Raw genomic sequence first — 21377 nt, forward strand, 5'->3', positions numbered from 1 at the left:
GCTGAAACATGAAGAAAAAGAAATTTAATCCTCATCTAAGGATCTGCTTTTACCAATTGCTAGAGACATGGGAAGGGAGAAGGAAAGAGAGAAACATCTATTGGCTGCCTCCTGTACACGCCCCAACCAGGGATCGAACACCCAACCCTTTAGTATATGGGACAATGCTCAACCAACTGAGCCACATCAGCCAGGGCAACATGAAGGAAATTTGAAAACATTATTATTATTATTTTTTTTTTTTGGTACGTGCCCCTAGCGGGAACCGAACCCAAGACTCTCTGGTCCACAGGTTGACGCTTCAACCTCTGAGCCAAACCAACCTGGGTGAAAACATTTTTCTTAAGAGATACAAGCCAGTAGCAAAAGACCACACATGGTATGGTTTCACTTCCTTGAAATGTCAAGAGCTGGCAAATCTACAGAAATAGAAAGATTATCGGCTGCCTATAAATGGATAAAAGAGGTAACAGGATTGATGGCTAAAGGATATGGGGTTTCCTTCTGAGGTAATGAAACTATTCTAAAATTCAAAAAAAATATTTTTATTCATCTTTTAGAGAGAGAAGAAGGGAAAGAGAGATGGAAACATCAATGTGAAAACAGTCTGAGGAATGGGGTAGTCCCAGGGATGTGGAAGTGGGGGATAGACTGACAATCCCCAGAAGAGGGGGTGGTGGGGGAGAGATAAACCACAGAACTTACATGCATGTGTGCATGAACAGTGGACATGGACAGCAAAGCTGGGGACAGGTGGGGAGGGAGAGGGAGGGGGGACTCAGTAGCGGGGGGAGAAACATCTGTAACAAAACTAAATTAGTTAATTTAAAAAAAGAAAAGAAAAGAAACATCAATGTGAGAAACATCCATCAGCTTCCTCCTGCACGCCCCCTACTGGGGACTGAGCTAGAAACCTGAGCATGTGCCCTGACTGGGAATCCAGCTGGGAGCTCTCAGTCCCGACAATTAATTATCAATCCACTGAGCCACACCAGCCTGGCAAACTATTTTCAGTTTGTGGTGATACCACACAACTCTGCAAATCTATTTCTATATCTATATCTATATCTATATCTATATCTATATCTATATCTATATCTATATCTATACACATACATATCTATATCTATCTATATCTATATCTACATATCTATATCTATACATATCTATATCTATATCTATATCTCTATATCTATATCTATAGATATATATTGAATTCTACACCTTGAAATGCGTGAATTGTATGGCAAGTGAACTATACCTCAATAAAGTTGTGACCAAGAATATAATGTGAAGCAAAATAAAAGGTATTAACCCTGCCCTGGCCGGTTTGGCTCAGCAGTGAGAGCATCAACCTGCGGACCAAAGGGTCTCGGGTTTGATTCCTGGTCCAGGGCACACACCTGGGTTGCAGGTTTGATCCCGACCCCGGTGGGGGTCCTGTGGGAGGCAACCGATCGATGTGTCCTTCTCACGTGAGTGTTTCTCTCTCCCCCACACTCCCTTCCACTCCCTATAAAAATCACTGAGGAAATATCCTTGGGTGAAGAGTAACAAGAAAATAAATAAATACATTTTAAAATAAAAGATGCTGACCGCAAGTGTGTGCAGAGGCTGTGTAATTACGTAAACAGATGCTCGGTTCATTTGTAAGGAGAGAGATTCTAGTGGAGCCACAGTGAAAACCTGCCTGTTACCTATCAGATGGGAGGGCTTCCGAATGTGACCACAAGTGCTGTTGGGGAGGATGTGGGGAGAAATCACTCAGGTGACACGGGACAGGAAGGAAGGACTGGAAGGGGAAGGGTGTCTATTTCATCCGACCCACTAAGTTACGTAATCAGTCGACGTTCGCTCTAGGAATCGACCTGGAAGTCAGATGACCACACAGACGAAGCAGCAGCCACATCCACGCAGTGTCTGTGACCAAAGGTCTAGGTTTGAGATGGCCCGGGAGGTGACAGAGGAGGAATGGCCACGTGAGTGTCCCCCGGTGTCTCCCCTAGGAGTCCCCGTAATCTGTCCAGCCGTGTCTCAACAAAGCATTCTCTGCTCAGCCCACAACACGCCTGAGAGATGTGAGCACTGGACATCTACAGGTGGGCAAGCCTGGCCGGTGTGGGCTCGGGGGATAGAACATTGGCCCTGGCACCAAAGGGTCTCGGGTTCCATCCCCGGTCAAGGGCACGTACCCAGGTTGCAGGTTCGATCCTTGGCCCAGGTCAGGGCTCATGTGGGAGGCGGACAATCGATATGTCTCTCTCACATCAGTGTTTCTCTCTCACATCAATGTTTCTCTTCCTCTCTTCCTCGCTTCTGCTCTGTCTAAAATGAAAAAAATATCCTCAGGTGAGGATTAACCAAAAAAAAAAAAAGCAGGGGTAGGGAGTGGGGCTGATCCCCCAGAAATGCAGCCTAGCAGGTGGGTGGTCAAAGGAGGCTCAGCCCAGGGAATGGACGACTCTGGTTGCCCCTGACACCCCCTTCAGCTGGAGGAACAGAGAGATTTTACAGCTGAGCCCAGAGACCAGGACAAGGGCACAGCAGGAGACACCAGCCATGGTTGGCAGACAGCAGGCAATTCCGGAAGTGAAACAAAGCCACATAGCCCGCCCCCCCCCCAACCCCCAGGGGATCACCTGCCTGTGCCCTTGATGTCAGGTTTTGGACCACATTAACCACATGCCCAAGATCTAACCCTGGGCTATCACATTCTCCCTGAGCAAAGGGCACACTCCGTGGGCACCCTGGCGGGGGACCAAGGCTGCTATGACCAAGAGTGAAACAACAAGGAAGCTCCAGCCCCCCACCCCCCACCCCCCACCCCGTGCATCTTGGCTACTCTGACCTCAGAGGTGGGGGAGGCAGGGAGCTCAAACCAAGCCAACCACCAAAAAATGTGATTCAGCGCCACCTGCTGCACAATAATAGAAAGACCCCTTCGTGTCAGTGGGTTAGAAGTGCCATCTACACTTGGATACCCAGACAGAGAAGAAATACATCAAATACCAAAGTAGTGGGGCATCTCCAAAGGAAAATGAAAAATCTACAGGAAACAAACATAAAGACATGGAAATATGGGATATAAATGCATAACCCAGGGGCACAGACAATAGTGAGGGGAGGGGGGGAGGGGACGAGGGGCCAGTGGGGGTGGGCAGAAGGGACATCTGTAATTCTTTCAACAATAAAGATACATTTTTAAAAAATAGATTATTATTTTTAATTCATTTTCCAATTGCAGCTGGCTTACAATATAGTATTCCAAGTGTACAGCCTAGTGATTAGACATGTGTATACTTTACAGAGGGATCCCCCAGTAAGTCTAGTGACATAATTTTTTTTCTTTAATTTTAACAACAGTGACCCTGATGAGTGTGTGGTGACACCTCGCTGTACTCTGGGGTTGGACTGTTGAGTCCAGTCAGCTGGGACCTGAGGAGACAGGCCCAGGAGGCAGAGGCCACCCAGGAACGGGAGAAGCAGGGCGCTTGGGGCCCAGAGCGGGAGCAGTCTCACAGGTGACAGGTGTGGGTGACCAAGGGCCTTGAGCATCACGTTCCTGGTCCCAGAGAGCAGCTGGGAAGGTGGGGCTCCAGGAAAAGGAAGGGGGTGGGCGGGTAGGAAATCCCAGCATGGGTGTTAGGAGGTGGGTCAGACCTGAGAGAGAAGCCCAGACGCTGAGCCCACCAAGGGATAGGCTGAACACGGAGGGACGGCCTGAGGTGAGCACCCGCAGGCTCTGAAAGGGGGTGGGGGAGGGGGCAGAGGGCAGGGGCTGCAGGGACCTGGGCCTGTCTGAGAACCTGGAGAGAAGGGAGACCCAGGAAGGACGGGGGGGGGGGGGGGAGGCGAGGCTGTGATGATGGTGAGCGTCAGACCTGGAGCCAAGCCCTGGAGACCTGACACGGACCCCCAGGAGCGCACAGCCCGGCAGCGCTGGGTCTCCGGGGCTCCAGCGAGAGCCCCTGCGACTTGGACAAGGTCCTCCTTAGGGCCCTGGGGTCTCATCTCTCTGATGAGTGTCCTCTTGTCTCCATCCCTGAGGTCCCTGTGAGGACCTGAGCTGGCTGTGCCAGGCTTCTGCCAGAATGGCCACCAGGATCAGCAAGACCGTGCCAGCCAGGCCGAGGCGCACACAGTTCCCTACCAGGTAGTTTCCGGAGGCAGGCTCTGGAAGCAGAGGACTGGGGTCACTGACAGGTGGACCAGACCGGCCACGCCCAGGACCTATGAGACAGGAGAGCCCAGAGCAGAGCCCTTAGAAGGGGGAGTCCCAGGCTGAGGTCTCCACTCCCCAGCCCAGAAGGGGGCTCTAGTGAGGCAGCTGATGTCCCAGGGGCTCCTATGGAGGGGGCAGGGGAAGGTGGAGCCCAAGTTCCTCTCCGACCCTCCCACTCAGCCTGACCCTTCCCCTTCCACAGCGTCCACACCTGGCCTCTTACTCTGCACCTCTCAGCACAGATGGCCCCCACGCGTCACCCCAGAAAGGGAACAGGGATACTTGAGGGCACCAGGTTGGCACTCTCTCTGTTTCTACTTGTCTGAGGGGCTGGACACACCTCAGAATGTCCCGCCACCCTCGATACATTAGCACAAAGCACTGGGCCCTGGTCCTTGGAAAACAAGGAGGGTGGGAGCCACCTCACCTGGCCCCAGGGTCAGAGGGTCCTGGAGGCTGACCCTTCCTATCAGGACCACTGTGCACCCACAGTCCACCAGGGCAGTGAGGGGTCAAGGGCCAGGATCAACTGGGTGGACACCCCCAGGCCTGGACGATGGGGGACTCTCTGGACATAATCACTGACCCATGTGATGTCTGAGTCACAGCAGGACAAAGAGAGGAGACAGACATCTCAGCTTTAACGGAAGAATTTCCCCTCCTGCCCTCACTCTCGCCGTCCTTGCTGGACGCTGACTCCGTGGTGTCTCAGGGTCTGACCACACCCGGACAGGGGCAGCCTCAGCCAAAAAATACCCCAAAGCACCATCCAACCCTGGTCAGGCCCGTGGACCACGTGATTTGCCCAGTGGAGGGTGGACCCCAGGGCACACATCGCCTGGGCCACAGGATCTGGCCCAGTGGAAAGGAAGGTTTAACACCATCCTGAGGGAAAGGACACATGTCCCCCTGAAGGGGGTCTGTCCCCAGCTGGTCTCTGGAAGGCCACTCCCCACCCAGCCCAGCAGGGCCAGCTCTGTGCCCACTGTGATGCTGGGGCTCAGTGTCCAGGCCGCCATGGGGTCCAGCTGTCCAGATGGGACCAGGGCTCCAGGGCTCCAGGGCCCTGAGCCAGGTGTGAAGGTCGAGGGTCATGTATTCAGAGGGGCAGGGGCCACAGGGCTGAGGGTCTACAGGGGGGCAGGGAGCCTGAGGACAGAGACGCAGCTGGGAACTGGGTGCAGGGACCTGGGACAAACCTGAGGGCCGAGTGGAGACGTCCTCATCTGTCACCTGCAGCTCCAGGGGCTCACTGCGCTTAGACCAGCGGGTGTTTTTGTGATAGCGGCAGAAATAAGACCTGGCAGTGTGATTACTCACTGCAGGGATGTGGAATCTGGCCTGTGTCTCCTGTGAAACAAGTTGATCCTTGTAAGTAAAGTTTCCATTCTTCTTTTCCAGGCGGAATCCATCAGCCGCAGCTGGGCTCCAGCACACGATGGTCACTGGCTGTCCCCGCGGGATCACAGGGCCCGGCTCGGCCCTGATGGAGGGTTTGGGCAGGACCCCTGGAAGGAAGCAGAGTGGGAACTCAGGGTCCAGTATGAATAAATACGTGTTCCCTCTTTGTGATGGACAGAAGGACACTAAGACACTGCCCTGGCCTCCACCACATCTGCCCTCTACATCCTCATTGGAATCAGAGCATCACATTGAGCCAGGCACAGGGTCTCATGGAACAAAAGACAACACCAGGCACCCCCAGGACCAGCTTTCTCAGCCCTGTGACCATGTTGGTGACAATGCAATGGAAGAAACATGGCTGGGGAGGTTCCCAGGAAGGCAACTCAAAGGGTGGCAGTGAAGCCTGGAGTCGCCCTGCCTCTTCCTGCCTTTCATTGCCACTCAGCTTGCAAACGTATGCAATGGCTGGAGCCCTGGCAGCCACTTTGCATCAAGAGGGGACTTTGCGCTGGTGGCCACGAACTGAAGTTGTAGAGCAGAAGTAGAGAGCCTGCATCTCTGGTGTCACGCTGGGGCTGCCGCGCTGTCTCTGGCCAAAGTCCAGACACAGCATCCCTGCGAGACAGAAATAAGCTGCCGAGATGTCCTCTATTACACGCAGTGTTGTTGGGGGATAAAATGGGGTGATGAAAAAGAACTTGATGCCAGGCAGCTCTGTGATGCGCACCCACATGTATAAAGAGAGCATGCAACAAGGAGACCCCTCCTCATCTGGGAAACCGAAGTCAGCTGCGATGTGATAAATGCATAAGACGTGGCTCCGCCAAGCAGATAGGGGAGGCCCAGGTGTTGGTGGTGGAGAAGTCAGCGTGTGAGACCGTCCCGCATGCAGGGTGAGCTGACGGAAAGCTAATGTGTCTGGTGAGAAGGGAACCCCACAGAGCAGGAAGGACGTGGGTAGAGGTAGATGCAGCCAGAGGAACCACATTGATAAGGGTCTGATGCAACCTCAGTTCAACCAATGAAGGGTTTCAGCTGGGAAGGAAAGTCATCAGATGGGTTTTCTCTAAGTTCGCCTGCAGGGAGGAATGGGGTGGAGCCGGCAGGGAGAGGCCCCTGGAGACCCCATAGCTGCTGTGGGGTGAGGGCTGATGGAGCTCTGATGGAGGTGACACCCAGCAGGGACGTGGGCGCACCTGAGGACATGGAGGGTGGAATCAGCAGGGCTCTGGGGTGGAGGTACAGGGGGCGCCCTAAGGGGGATCAGGGATAACTGCTTTATCGGGTCTGCGTGATGACCTGCACTGAGAACTCAGGAGGGGTGAGGAGGAGCCAGATGTGAGTGGGCGAGAACCAAGGGTCCAGTTTAGACGTATTGGATCACAGTGGTGGTGTCCTGTGGGCTTGGCAGCTGTCGAAAGTCTTAGCAGGGACCTTCACCTGCTGTAACTTGAAGTTTGATCCCTCCCCAAATTCACAGGACTCCCTTGGGGCGGGCGGAACCCTCCAATCTTGCAGGGATGACTCACCCTCCTGCGTGCGGACGACCTGGCCCAGGCAGAGCCCCGCGAGAGAAGCCCCGGTGAGGAAAACGCCCATCGCCCTGATTCCTTAAAAGGGGGGGAGAGAGGGGGTCAAGGGCTGTGTGCTGCAGGGAATGACTTCATCTCCCCCAGACCCTGCAAAGCACCCTCATCAACACGACTCCCAGTAGGCAGCTCCCCCTCCCCCCCACATCGGGTTCCAGACACGTTCTCAGTCGACCTCCCCATCGGATCCCCCTCTGGCTTCTTCTGAGGCTGACCTGCCCCATCCCAGTGTCTGGAACAGGTTAGAGGCCCTGTTCCCCCCACTGGAGGCTTAGGCTCAGTGACACAGAGGAAGGAGGGCCTCCGGGCTGACTCTGCCCCAGGGCTCAGCACGTCCTGGACCAGAGGCTGCACTGAGATGGGGCCCGGATCCTACCCAGAGTCCCCTCTGTCCTGTGGTTCCCCCCGCCCACCCACCCCCCCGCATTTCTGCTCACCAGGGCCCAGGAGGGTGGTGGGATGGGGGGCCATGGCCAGCCTCTCACCGCCTTCTCTGTCCTGATCCTGGGTGAGGGAGCACAGGGCCTGCAGATTGGGGCGTGTGCAGGGGCCACATCACAGGCTCATTGCGGTGGCCCCACAGGAAGTGAGGGTGGCTCCTCCCGGGCCCGACGCTAGCTTCCCCTATTGGGGATCAGGGAGGATTTGGTTTCCAGACGGTGTTTCTAGTGAGATATTCCATAACCAGGCTGAACCCATGTCCAAATGAAACTCACCTAACATGAATGTATTAGGGATAGAACTAGATGACAGGTTCCTAGATACACAGATACTCAGATAGATACATAGATACTTATATAAGTACATAGATACATAAATAAATGTATACACTGATAGTTACACATAGAGATACATACATTGACAGTTACATAGATACATAGATACTTATATAAGTACATAGATACATAAATAAATGTATACACTGATAGTTACACATAGAGATACATACATTGACAGTTACATAGATACTTAGATAAAGAGGTAACCATATAGACGGACCAAATACAGAAGGAAACATACCGACTTGGCTTCTTGCCTTCACGGGCTGAATGTCCGCAAACCACACATTTCCTCATGCAAATGCTTCCGTTTTTCTCATTAAAAAGGGAAACCATAAACCTCTCTGACACCTCTTACTAGGGGTGCAGAGACGGAGCTGAGCGGCCCCCTGGAAGGACACTCCTCTGCCCCCTCACGCTCTCCCGGGCAGGTGGCAGGGTTCAGACATGATGCCCTTGTCCCTGTGCCCCTCTGTGTCCTGTGACCCTGCGCTCGCTCTGCACACTCCCCCTGCCTTCTAGCTGGCTCCGGTTTTCTGAACTGAAAGCCCCTACGTCTGCAGAAGCAAATGCACTTAAGAAATGATCGTGTTGTCACGACATTGTTGGGTGGGCCCTCTTGGAAGGCTGCGTCTGTGAAGAAGTAGATGGGTCTGGACTGGTGGTTGCATTTCAATCTGGATGTTGAAGGACGTCCCTGGGTTCATTAACTGCACAGAACACAAGCACTGTGACTGGGGAAGGTGGTCTCATAGCCTCCATCCCTCACAACACTGAGTCACATCATCATGACCTCCCGAGGGAGGAGCCGGCCCCATGAGGAGAAGACAGGAGAATCAGGACCAGGGAGGAAAGACGTGGGACTTCTCAGGGCCACAGCCCCAGGGAGAGGCTGCAGAGGCTGCAGCACCAGGCAGGCTCCCTGCAGAGCTGGGCTCATCGGGAAGGTCCTGGCTCAGCCAGGGCAGGTCTGATAGGGACAGAGGAGATGTCTGCAATGCCAGCTGTCCTGTCTTCCTGCCCTGGGTGCCACTCAGGCTCTCCAAGGGCACAGACCTTCGGCTGTCTCCTGACCTCAGGCTTAAGCCCAGGGAGAGCCTACCCCGTGGTCCTTGTTGTTCAAGGAGAAGAGAAGCAGGTTCTCAGTGTCTGCCGTCCCTTCGGGGACCAAGGCCCATGTGCGCTAGGAGCCTTGGTCTCCACCCCCATCTGCTCGGATCTCCAGGTCTCCGAGCCCAGCTGGCCCCGAGCCTCTAAGAATCAGAAGGTCCGGACAATGGGCTCTGCCCTGGGAAAGAACGCAGGAAGTGGTCGTGTGGATTCGGGTGGTGTGGCCACAGTGGGCAGCGCCCCCTACAGTGGGCAGCGCCCCCTTGTGCTGCCCCCTTGTGCTACAGAGAAGTTGAGGTCTGTGGTCAGGACCACTCTTCTCAGAAAGCACGTCTCTTTTAGGCAAGAACAATGGCCCTCGATTCCCAAAGTACACACCCTGTGCTGAGACTCCCCCCTGTGCAAAGACGAACAGAGTGTCCCTCACTGCCCATCAAGTAGTCACACGTGTTTCTACCGTGTCACCCCAGGTGGGAATGTGGGTGAGAGGGAGCAGGACAAAGCAAATGTCTGAGAGAGGGCTGTGCTCACAGACACGCTGCAGACGGGAGGGGTGCTGCGGACGCAGAGTGTGCAAGAAGCCTTCGATGGGTGTCATGTGGTCCCTCTTGTCTCTGCTCCCTCAAGGACGTAGGGACCCTCTGGCCATCTCAACATCCACTTCGTCCCCGGGGGTCAGTGGACGGGTCTGAGCATCCATTCCTGCCTCCTCTGGTCCCGGTGGACTCTCCTCCCGCCACAGGGGCCTCCTGTGGCTCCCTGGTGTTCAGTCCCTGGACACACCTCAGGGGCCCTGGGAGGGTCCTGCCATTCTGAGCCACCAGGAGTGCGAAGCGTGGCGTGTCCTCCAGGGGGCGCGGTGGAGCCATGAAGCAAGAGGATGGACCTTCCAGGAAGAAATGTCTGTGCCACCCCTGGCCCTGTCCTGGCCCCTGCATCTGGCAGGTCGGCAGGTCAGAGATTCAAGAAGAAAAGACTAGTCCTGCTGGCCCCTGAGGCTCAGTGGGTGGGTGTGGTCCCCTGACCCAAGAGGGCGCTGGATGGATTCCTGGTCAGAGCACCTGCCCAGAGCACCTGCTCCCTCTCCAGTAGGGGGCGCGCAAGAGTTGGCCGGTCTCACTGATTTCTCTCTCTCTCCTTTTTTCTCTCTAAAATAAATAAAAACATATTTTAAAAAAGAAGAAGAAAACACTAGTCCTGACGTGTGCTCATCGGTCTCTCCCCAAGATCCCCTGCACCCCTGAGATAGAAAAGGTTTTTCTTATTTTTTAATTTCCCTCAAATCCAGTCTCTCCTCACTGGGCCCTCAAGGCCTGGACACACAGGAGCAGCTGTGGACCTGGCCAGCTGTCCTGCGGGGCCGGGGGTGGGGGGCAGAATATTCAGGAATCTGCTCTCTAGGAATGCAGCCTCTGCACCCCCTCCTGTGCCCCCCTGTCAGGTTGGAGGCAGACAAGCCAGAGTTGAGCAGAAATGCACCCATGTAACTGTGATGCTCTCCTAAGTGTCAACCGACCGGGTCCCGCGACACCCAGGAGCCGGTACAACAGGGTTTCCGGGCGTGTCTGGGGGGCGCTGCGGAGGAGACCAGCTTTCATTCATTGGACTCAGTATCCACCCTCCCCAGTGTGCGCGACACCATCTCCTCTCCGGGGGCCCCCAGAACGACACGGGGAGAGGGGGGTTCATTCTCCCTTGAGCTGGGACGTCCACCCCTCCGGCCCTCGGACGTGGGAGCTCCTGGCTCTCTGGCCTTCTGCCCTCCAGTTCTCAGGCCTTTAAAATTGGACTGAATTACCCCACCGGCTGTCCCGGTCTCCAGCGTGTGGACCGTCGATGGAGGGACCTCCAGCTTCCATGACCCGTGAGCCCAGGCAGAGGGGCTGAGATAGTAGCAGTGACATCTCCCTGCATCGTGTCCTGTCATCTGTGCGAGGAAGAACGTGGCCTTGTCTCTGGGGTTCGGTGACTTCCATTTTTTCCATGGCAGCGTGTATCCGTCTTTATCCAGACGGTACTCCTCAGCCCCTGGAGTCCCCGACATGTGATGTTCACGGGGCTCCCCCAGGAGATCACAGATCCTGCAGCCCAAAGCATAGGTTTGGGGAGCTTTCCTGTAAGGAAACAGAGGCTGGGTCCTAAGACATTCCCACCCCAATCCCCAGGTCTCAGAGCTGTGCCCCATCTGTCAGTCAGACCTGCTGTTCCTCTTCCTCAGTGGCCTGGGGGTTGTCCCTTGTCACAAGGGAGGAGGAAGACCTGGGACACCTGGGGACAGACTCACCTGCCTGCACTCTGGTCTTCAAGCCCACGCTCAGCCCTGGAAGAGAGTTTCTGTGAGAGATTTGGCCCCAAATCCTGGGCAGAAACCTCCTCCCTGTGAGCCTCCTGAGTCCTGGGATTTAGTGACACACGGCCTGGCTGGGGGACAGGGTTCATCCAAGACCAGGACTTCCCTCCTCGTGCTCAAACCTTACAGAGGACAAGCAGGGCTGTGAGGGTGGGGGTCATGGTGTGTCCTCTGTCTGGACCCAGCTGAGCCAAAGCAGGATCTTTGGTGCCTTCAACACAGACGAGCACATACGGGGTGGACACTGGGAGACTGGCCCTCGCTGTCACCAGGTGTCACGGCAGTTTGCCACTCAGGAAGAGGAACAGGGTCACCCAGGGCCTGGCTGTAGTTGCAGGGGGGAGCAGGAAGTAGTCCTGAGCCTTCCTGAGATGCCCCTTGCAGGTGAGGTGGCCCAGGGCACGTCCTTCCCTGTCAGAGCCTCCCCCGTGGGGTCTCCATCATCCCCAGCCCGTCCATCAGCACCAGTGTCTGGGGTCTTCACCATGGACAGTGCCACCTGGGCCCTGGAGATGCTTCAGGAAGACGTGGGTTCCTGAAGCCGGCAGGGCTCATTCAGCACAGACACGTTCTCCATCCAACTGCCGTTCAGGGTGAGTGTCCCTGTGACAATGAGCCCCGAGGAGAAATGCAGAGAAATAAGGGAAGGAAACAAGTCCCTAGTCCTGGCCCAGAGTGTGGTTTTCTTTCTGTGTTAGCGGCCCTCACAAACTTTTTTATTTCTCTTAGTGACAGACTCCACCTCACTTCCTGGGGAGAAGCTGCTGAGTTATTCCCACTTCCTCAGTGCCTCTTGTTTTTGGAGTTCAAGTCTCCTTGTCCTGGGGTCTCGCCATGACGCCCAGGGAACACCTGTGTGGATGACAGTTCACTGATTTTGACTAAAAGCAGATGATTATTTAAATACCCATCTCCCAGTGCCTGTGTGACTTTGAGTGGTCATGTCCTAGCTCTGTGCCCCAGTGTCCTCATGAGGATCCTCAGAGGAGGTGTGGGTAGGTGGTTCTGGGTTCCTGGGAAGACACATCAGCTTTTAGATCAGAGGGGGGCTTCAGAGGGTTCAGAGATGAGAGAGTCAACGTGTCCACTGTGAAGTGCAGGATTGTTGCACCACCTGGTCTGCTCTGAATACCAAGTAGAATTACTGACACTTGTTCTAGAGTTTGAGGCACAGTCAAGTGCAGCAAAAGAGAAACGAAACTTCCCCAAATGGAGACAAAACCACAGCAAAGAACAGAGGCCAAACCTGAGTAGTCTCTGCAGCTGAGCAAGGGCCATCAACAGATTACAGGGAGGAGATTCTCACCTGTGTGGACACAGTGGGACTCCGGGTCCTTACAGGAAGGGAGGAGTCAGGGTCCAGGTGAAGGGTGGGAGCTGTGGTCCCCTGTCCTGTGTTTGTGTTCTGGTCCTGGACTATCTCTGCCCTCTGGACCACACATCAAGGATATAGATATTTTAGTAGAAGAGCATGAGTAAGAAATCTTAAAGATAAAATATCCAATAGGATGAACACATTAAAACATTTTATCCCATCAAGGATGAGACGTAGCTGAAGATAAAATTTAGAAAGTGGAGTATAATATTGAGGAAATTCCCAGAATGCAGCATAGGGAGACCTGAAGGGGGAATGTCTGCTACTAGGAGACTACAATGAGGAGGGCAGTGTCTTATCGGTGGTGTCAGAAAGAAAAAAGTGAGAATGACATCGAGTAACAGCTCCAGAGATACATAATAGAACACTTTACAGAGATGAGGAAAGACCAACTAAGTGACAGGATGCAGGGACTTAAAAATGAAATTTGTAACTTGAAATTTAGGGGCAAAATAAAATGTAGGGTAAGTTAAAAAAAAAAGAACACATTTCTCTACACTGTATAGTACTCATTAAAATGGCATATATTATTTTATGTAAATTTCAATGCAAAATAAAAAAAAAAACTTGAAGGAGAAGTAGCCTGGGTTCCTAAAACACGTCCTAAAATTACTTCCTAGATAAATTTGAATTACCATAAGGATAGCTCCGTGGGACTTGACTTACTCAGAACAACAACAACAACAAAGAAATGATATCAGAAGATAGGGGGAAAATACCTTCAAGGAGCAGAATGTTAATGAAGATTTTGTGCTCAGCCACATTAATTTTCAGGGCCAAAGGTGAACATGTCAGCAGGAGCAAATCTCTAAGCAGGAACTGCGTCTCCCTCAGTAGACCCACCGCGCCAGGCCGTGTCTCCATGAGAGAGAACAGCTTTCAGGGGGGATGTCCTTTAACTACAAGGTGCCTATTTCTCTCCTAGTAGTTCCCGCATCCACTTCATTTGAAATGATAAACTGTTTTCAATAAACTTGATAACAAAAATGAGAGCGAACGAAGCCATTTCCAGAGTTTCAAGTTATTAGTTTACTATTACTTTACTGTTTTCACACTCAGTTGAAGAAATAGAAAGTAATATAATTTAGTTAGAAGAACAATGAATTCAACGTGGAGAAAAAGAGATGTAACAGTGAGGGAAAATGAAGCCACCCCCCAAAAAAACAAATGTCCGATATTTATGTTGTGCCCCAAAATTAAGATGATATTGTATTTCAACTGTAATAGAAAAATGTAAATTATGATTGAAAGAAGAAAATTATCTCACATGCTAAAATGGATGGCTCTTGAGGGCACATGAAATAAACCAGTCACAAAACAAAAACCACACACACTTGCTCAACCCTTATCAAATTACATGTAAAGTATAAAACAATGGCCCCGCCAAAGTAGTTCAGTGGCTGAGTGTCAACACAAGCACCAAGAGGTCGCAGGCTTGATCCCTGTTCAGTACACATGCCCAGATTGTGGGCCAACTCCAGAGTGGGGGGGGGGGGGCAGGCAGGAGATGGCTAATCGATGTTCTCTTGTTGATGTTTCTATCTCTCTCTCCCTCCCATCCTCTCTCTATAATTAATTCTAAAGAAGTATTAGTTATCATTCAAATATGATTGAAATCTAGGTGAATGGAAATTGTACAAAGAGAGACATATAAACCAAAGCACACTGAGACTGGCAAAAGGGGCAAAGACATGGGATGGGCTGGTCTCATGTACACTCCTGGCAGAAAACTATTGGGGAGATGATCTTGGCTGTGGAGATTCCCCCTGAGGACAGACTGTCCTAGCTCCACACCACGTTCCCCAGCCCAGGATTCCAATGCCAGGAAGGGAATGCTCCAACTTCTGGCTGTAAAAACCAGTGGGGACTTTGGTTGAGTGAGACAGACGGTCTCTGGAGTCCCAGACATTCCTCTTACAGGCCCTGAGAACAAACTTACTCAGAGTCATCACTCTGAGCTCCAACACTGTGGCGGCAGCTTGAGAAGAACCAAGGACACATGGGCAAGAACTGAATTGTCTGTCACCCAAGTGAGAGCTGAAGAGGGTCAGCTTTCTGCCAGACAGAAGTGCTGGCAGAGGCCATTTCCCCTCTTCTGAGACCATCCCCACAGAGCCCGCAGGCAGATTCCACCTCCGAGTCTCCATCAATCCGGCTCCCACTGTTGGCCCCACTCTCGGCTGATTTCCTGAGACCCTGCCCCATCCAACATTCAAGCCTACTCAGGCTGTTTCCAGTAACTTTTCCATACAAATGGCTTCTCTGGTCTCCTGCTTTGGACTTTCCTGACATCATTCAAAGAAGGAGCATTTGGACCTGGAAAGTCCTGGGACTGTTGCTCTTTGGGCTTAGGACCTCCTAGTGGCAGACACCTTGGTTCCCAACTGACCTCTCCCGGGCACCTCAAAGGCCAACGCAACCCGCAGCCCTCCACAGACTGCTCTGTAGTCTGTGCCAGGTGGCTCCAGGTAGAACACAGGGGGACGATGACTTTGTACCTCTGGGAGGCCGCAGAGCCAGTGCAGCTGATGGATAGCTTCCGACCAAGCCTCATTATAACCCTACCATTTTTATTAAATTCAATGTACTAGGGTGTCCTAGGTTAATAACGTTACATAGGTGTGAGGTGTACACTCTATAACATACACCGGTACATTACATAGTATTTAGAACAACGGGTTTTAGAGGTAGGACAGCCCAGGGGAGCCCTTCAAACAGCAACCTGTAGATCCAAAGGTGGGTTTTTGAAGAAAGTTCACAGGTGGCATCTGAGGGAAATGGATGGGCGGGTGGAGTCCAGAGAGGGCGATAGGCCATGATTATGATTTATCTCCTGTGGGATGGATCTCGGTTATGCCACCTTGTCAATTGATTCGAATAGATGGCTCTGAACTCAGAAGACGGAAACTCTGTCCAACCATCAAGGTTTGTGTGATGAGAAGTCAAGGAAAACCTATTCCATGAAAGTGTAGGAGGTGTGGACTGAAATCTGCCACGTGGGATAAATGCTCATTCCTCCGTAAGGGGGAAAGTCAGGACCCAGTCACTGGACTCGGCAATGGTGGGGAAGGAAGTGTACACAGTTTAATGAAAAAGGTCCGAGACATTCTCTCTGCACGTGGACAATGACTGCTCCCCCTGCAGTGAGCTGCACACAGGTCACTCCGCATAGGTCCCAGATGCTCTTCCAGAGTCTTCTGGGCACATGAGATTCATTTCCAAGGCGACCCTCTCTGAAGGTGCGTTGTTTCCTCCTGTGTTTACATCCTGGCCGCCTGGTGGGCACTTGTCTGGCTGTTTCGAGCCTCAAACAGTAGCACCCCGAGCACCACCAGGACCAAGCCGGCCACGCCCAACCGGATGAGGTTCTCCACTGTGTAGTCTAGGGGGTGGGAGGCTGGGAATTGTGAACAAAGAGGTCAAAGAAATCAGGGCAGGCATAAGTCAGCCCAGAATACGGGGTGTCCACCCAGGTCCCACACCAACCCTTGAAAGGTCACGAGTCATTGCATTGGCCCACATAAATGTGACTTGAGGTGCTTTGTGATGGGCTGTGACGCCAATGCTCCAGAGAACCACAAACAGGTGGGGCTGTGTGAGGGGTTGATGCCACTCACACCTGTGGTCCCCAGAACCCTCCCACTTCTCATGACGTGAGGGCTACCCGTCCCTTCAGGAACCCTTTCTCTGCTACAGAAGGACCCTGAACATTGTTATGGGGTCTTTCTGACTCCTGTGCCTTTGGAGATGAGACTGCTTCTGAGTCACTGTGGAACAGAGCTTGGCTCTGCTAGAGAATTCAGGATTGGGGAGAAACGTGGTGTCTCATGGCAGAAAATAACTACTTCTTGCAAAGTGTCTGCTCATAGACACTAACTCTTCTGGGTAAGAGAGCTCTGGTTTTGAAACATCTGGGGACCGAGGATTCATGGGTTGGTTCAAAATGCACACACATGCATATATGTAGCACGTGAGCAATTCTTGAGCTATGAGTTGGGACCGTTTTATAAAAAATGCATTTAAAGCAAAATTCAACCTACTCAAGCATCTTTTATAAGAAACTTTATATTAATAAGAAGTTATTCCTCATAATAAAGATATAAATTTAATATAATGCCATTTAAAATAGGAATAGAATAACCTTTTTCAAGACCTAAATGACTGTGACTTCATTTTACATTTGCAAGTATTGCCAAAAGGTTCTCAAAAAATATCAATATAGAGAGGCGTGTGCAAAAATTGCGAGGAGCTGGTGTGGATTTCTCACACACTCTGGGCAGGACCCTGAGTCCCCATGAGCTCTGCACGGTCCCCCGAGTCTCAGGTGAGCACCGAGTGCATGGAGGCCTCCAGGTGAGCTCAGGAGCCTGCAGAAGGGGGCCCCCAGGAGGGAACAGTTCTCTCTACAGCACCGTGTCCAGGGGACTCCACCCTCACACACACACGTCCCTCCTTGGCCCGAGCATCCTTCTGTCCTGCTCTGCGAAGGCTGAGGGTCCCCACATGTGCAGGTCAGGGGTTCAGTCTAAGGGTCTCTGGAAATGAGCTGATGGGGGACTGTCCATCTGTCTTCTCTCCGACACTCAGCGCCTCTCCTTCTCCGTCAGCCCATCCGTGTTCCCTGTAGTACGGGCCAGGCCTGCACACCCAGTTCTACCAACGCGCCCCTGTCTCCATCATCTGCTGCACATTCTCTTATCCGGTTAGGGACTCGGGCACCATGCGGGTTTAGTGGAAAATTCCACCGATTTGGTGCGGAAGCAGGAGGAGGTGAGATGCTAAATGGGAATTTCCAAATCCTTGCAGACTCTGTAATGTCCTGGGTTCCTCTTCCTAGCTGAGCCCCAGGCGGAAGGATACAAATCGCATGTCCCTGCTCCCTGTCTCCCTCAGCTTTCCAATCAGAACAATCACAGTTACTGGGGCAGCAGGAGGGCTGGAGGGCTGGACCGGGGCAGGTGCAGGACCAGCCAGTTCAGGAGCCCAGGAGGTCCGACAGGACAGCGCCCCTGCAGGTCAGGGCCAGGCAGCTCCCACTTGTTTGAACAGAGAGTTTCTGACAGTGAGATCCACCTCCCAAAGGAGCTGAGTCCACACACATTCAGCCTCTTTCCCAGGGGTCCCCCTGTAGGACGCCCCCTGGTGAGGAGCGACACGCTGGCTCTGAGGTGGAGACACCAGAATCAGTGGGCTGGGTCTCTGTCTGGTCACTTAGTCTAAGCTCATTGCCTCTTAGCTTCACCCCAAGTAATGCCACCTCCCTCCCTCAGCCCTGCCTGAGACTGCAGGGTGGGGTCCCAGTGTGGGAGGTGACCCTGTTTCCTCCCCCACAGGAGACAACCCTCCTCTGTGGACTGTCCAGTGCTCACGTTATTGCCCCCACGTCAGACCTTCCTGGGGACTGAGCCCAGAGAAGACGTCGGAGCTCAGACAGCACAGGACCAGGGCTGCTCCCCTGAGACCTGGGGCTCTGGGCAGAGAACCTGGACCTAAATTATGGCCTCAGGGAGCACGGAGACCCCCTGCCAGTGCATCCCACCCTTACACCCTGCGTCAATGTCAATGAGCGGTGGGGGTTGCCTTCCCCCACCTGAGTCTGGCTGCCCCTGGGCCCCATATTTCCCTCTGCCATGAGCACCCCACCTGTCCTGCGCCTCACGTACCCTCTGCGGGCCTGACTCCATGGGCTGGGGGAATTCTCAGAGGCCCTGGATCCCATGGTTCCCCTGAAATCTCTCTTTGGTTCCTAGTCCCCTGGGACACAAGGCTGCCCTTCTGTGCCCCGGGGGCATTAGAACCTCTGTGAGAGTCTGAATCCCCCTGGGGTGTCTGTGCTCCCTGTGAGCAAACAGGACTTAGTGGTTCATCATCTGTGGAGATGGGCAGTGTAGGGAGAGGGGCCGGGGTCCCAGAGGATCTTAAGAAAGAGGACAGAAGAAGGCTAGAGTCTGGGATGACGCTGGGGTGCCCTCCTCACTCAGTCTCATCTTCACTTGTGCTGTGCACCCTAACACACTTTCCCTGCCCACCTGGCACCTTCTGGACCGTGGAGAGGGGGAGGGATCAAATGGGGTAGTGGAATCTCTGAGGGGCAGATGTCCTCTGGGTGACCACCCCTAGAGCCCTCACTCCCTCCCTTTGAGCTCATCTTTCTTTTGGAGACAGGAGCCTGAGCCAACAGCACAGAAGGACAGGGCCAGGGGCCCCTCACCTGAGACCCGCAGCTCCAGGGGCTCACTGGGGTGTGACAGCAGGTAGGGGGCGGTGCTGAGTGAGCTGTAGCACCTGTAGGTGCCCCCGTGGGCGGAGGTCACAGGACTCATGGAGAACTCTGCCTGGAACTGCTGAGCTCGGTGATGTGATGGAAGACGCAGGGGGGGATCCGCTGCCCCCTCCTTGGACAGAAGGAAAGTGTCCTTCAGGGTCTGTGACTGACACAGCAAGGTCACCTTCTCTCCTGAGGTCACTGTGGTGCCCGGCTGCACCGTGAGGGAGGGTCTGTCAGAGAGCTGTCCTAGAGAGAGGGAGGGTGGGTGAGGGGCTGCCTGCCCACCTTGTTCTGACCTGAGAGTCACCAGGCCTCTCTCTGAGGACCCTCGTTTCTGTCTCTGTTCTCTCTGAGTCTCCCCTCTCCCCTCAAACCCCGTCTCTCTCTCTCTCCCTCCCTGGGCCCTGCACTTTCATTCTGACCATGACCACCTGGGACCCCCCAGCAGGGCCTGTGCGGAGTCTGTCCCTGACTGAACCCCTGATTCCTCACCTGCCACCAGGATGTCCAGGGGGTCACTGGGGGCTGACCACTCGGAGGAGAGGTTGTGTCCACCGTAGCATCTGTACCTGCCCCCGTGGGAGGTGCTCACAGTGTCCAGGGAGAAGTCGGCCTGAGAGAGCCCAGCCTGGGGCTGCAGGACAAGGCTCTGGGGGAGGTCCTGTCCCCCCTCCTTGGACAGAGCGAATCTGTCATAGCCGACATCAGAGCGACACCGGAGGGTCAGGTTCTGTCCAGAGGCCACGATGGGGCCCTGCTGGGCCAGGAGGGAGGGCTTCCCAGACACACCTGAGAGACCAGACATGAGTACAGGGGCTGCTCCTCCCATAACCCCTTCTCCTGGCCTGGCCCATGTCTCACTGTCTCTGTGTCTCTTGCCCCAGGAGCCCTTGTGCTCCCCTGACCTCACCCCCTTATCAGGGGCTCCCCTCCCTGCATAAATGCCAACAACCTGTTCAGCAATTGAATCCATGGAAGGGACAATAATGGGACTCACCTGGGACCAGAAGCTCCAGGGGGTCACTGGGCTGTGACCACACCTGAGTGCTGTTCCTGTAACAGCCATAGCATCTGAACGTCCACCAGAGGTTGGGGGTCACCGGGCCCACAGGGAACAGGGCCTGGGATTGTCCTCTGATGTGTTGTTGTGAGTCCAGGGTCCAGGAGAGCCTGTGTTCTCCTTCCTTAGTCAGGATGAACCTGTCAAATCCCTGCCCTGAGCCACACTGGAGGGTCACGTTCCCTCCTGAGGTCACGACAGGGCTGGGCAGGGCTGAGAGGCTGGGTTTTCTATAGGGTCCTGGGAGAGGGGGAGGTAGGGTATTAAATGGGGTCACACCTCCTTCATGTCCCCCAGGGCTGGGCTGTGAGAGGGCAGAGGCCCTGAGACCAGCCCCTTCCGGAGGGCAGAGCCTGAGGCTGGGACCCTGAGTGTCCCCTCACCTGTCACCACCAGCTCCAGGGGGTCACTGCTCTCTGACCAGCCAGAGGGGCTGCGATAGTAACAGCGATATCTCCCTGCATCATTGTCTGTCGTCCGTGTGATGGAGAACATGGCTTTGTCTCCAGGGTTCGGTGGCTTCTGTGTTTTCCATGGAGGTGTGTTTCCCTCTTTATCCAGATGGTACTCCTCAGCCCCCAGAGTCCCCTGACATGTGATGTTCACGGGGCTCCCCCAGGGGATCACAGATCCAGGCTCAGCCTGGAGGGTAGGTTTGGGGGGTGTCCCTGGAAGGAATCAGATGCTGGGTCCTAAGACATTCCCACCGCAGTCCCCAGCTCCCCATCCCCGATGTCCCTCGTCTGTCAGACAGGTCTGCTCTCCTCCTTCCCCATCTCCCTGGGGGTGTCCCTGTGTCCAGAGGCAGTGAGACCTGGGAGACCTGGGGACAGACTCACCTGCCTGCACTCTGGTCCTCAGGCCCACGCTCAGCCCTGGAAGAGAGTCCCTGTGAGAGGTTCGCCCTGACCCCTGACAAGAGCCCTCCTTCCTGTGAGCCTGCTCAGATTCAGGAACTTCTGACAGAGCAGGGCTTCCCCTCCCCCGTCACATCTCACCCAGGCAGAGCAGGGCGGTGAGTATGGGGGTCATGACGTCCTGTTCCTCCGGGGTCAGCTGAGCAGACGAGGGGACCACGGTGCCAGAAGGTTGGACAGACAGACATGCAGGACAGAGAGTCAGACGCACAGGTTGTGGTCCCTTGGAGTCCGAGCCGGCTGGTCACGGGGATGTCACATCAGCAGCCTATAGGGGAGGGAGCAAACAGCCCCTGTCTAGCA

The 21377-nt window shown here is 54.0% G+C and overlaps 3 protein-coding genes across 8 annotated transcripts in view; 1 reads left to right on the forward strand and 2 right to left on the reverse strand.

Annotated features, from left to right (window-relative positions):
• LOC118639337 (leukocyte immunoglobulin-like receptor subfamily A member 2) overlaps window positions 1–21377 on the forward strand; it is a 462866-nt gene that overhangs the window by 212497 nt on the left and 228992 nt on the right. The gene's annotated exons all lie outside the window — the stretch shown is intronic.
• The window catches only part of LOC118639329 (leukocyte immunoglobulin-like receptor subfamily A member 6), a 77463-nt gene that overhangs the window by 55589 nt on the left and 497 nt on the right, over window positions 1–21377 (reverse strand). Inside the window, exons 2-8 of one of the 5 annotated variants that reach the window (XM_036275697.1) lie at window positions 21156–21342; window positions 20997–21032; window positions 20541–20825; window positions 20095–20397; window positions 19590–19886; window positions 19041–19343; window positions 15404–16211 (exon numbers count right to left, since the gene is read on the reverse strand). In XM_036275697.1, the coding sequence (XP_036131590.1) occupies window positions 16090–16211; window positions 19041–19343; window positions 19590–19886; window positions 20095–20397; window positions 20541–20825; window positions 20997–21032; window positions 21156–21189 (1380 nt within the window). In that variant the 5' untranslated portion in view covers window positions 21190–21342 and the 3' untranslated portion in view covers window positions 15404–16089. Of the gene's footprint in view, window positions 1–15403; window positions 16227–19040; window positions 19344–19589; window positions 19887–20094; window positions 20398–20540; window positions 20826–20996; window positions 21033–21155; window positions 21343–21377 lie in introns of those variants that run through there. The other 4 variants (XM_036275695.1, XM_036275698.1, XM_036275696.1 and 1 more) reach the window with 4 other exon arrangements.
• LOC118639341 (leukocyte-associated immunoglobulin-like receptor 2) lies at window positions 3948–7230 on the reverse strand. Of its 2 annotated transcripts, none has more exons than XM_036275711.1 (3): window positions 7156–7230; window positions 5422–5730; window positions 3948–4173 (listed from the first exon to the last, which is right to left on the reverse strand). In XM_036275711.1, the coding sequence occupies exons 1-3, from the start codon at window positions 7223–7225 to the stop codon at window positions 3992–3994; spliced, it is 561 nt and encodes a 186-aa protein (XP_036131604.1). In that variant the 5' UTR covers window positions 7226–7230; the 3' UTR covers window positions 3948–3991. The 2 variants fall into 2 exon arrangements, with proteins under 2 accessions (XP_036131604.1, XP_036131603.1); XM_036275710.1 differs by having other exon boundaries at window positions 3948–4230.

This window comes from Molossus molossus, unplaced genomic scaffold, assembly GCF_014108415.1.
Source record: "Molossus molossus isolate mMolMol1 unplaced genomic scaffold, mMolMol1.p scaffold_m16_p_21, whole genome shotgun sequence".
Taxonomy (NCBI): domain Eukaryota; kingdom Metazoa; phylum Chordata; class Mammalia; order Chiroptera; family Molossidae; genus Molossus; species Molossus molossus.

Bases quoted from the DNA above. Each gene is read 5' to 3' on its own strand.
- LOC118639341 (XM_036275710.1), bottom strand. From the start codon at position 7,225: ATGGGCGTTTTCCTCACCGGGGCTTCTCTCGCGGGGCTCTGCCTGGGC. The intron at 5,731-7,155 runs GTGAGTCATCCC...GCTTCCTTCCAG, and splicing joins GGTCGTCCGCACGCAGGAGG to GGGTCCTGCCCAAACCCTCC. The intron at 4,231-5,421 runs GTTTGTCCCAGG...CCTGTCTCATAG, and splicing joins CGTCTCCACTCGGCCCTCAG to GTCCTGGGCGTGGCCGGTCT.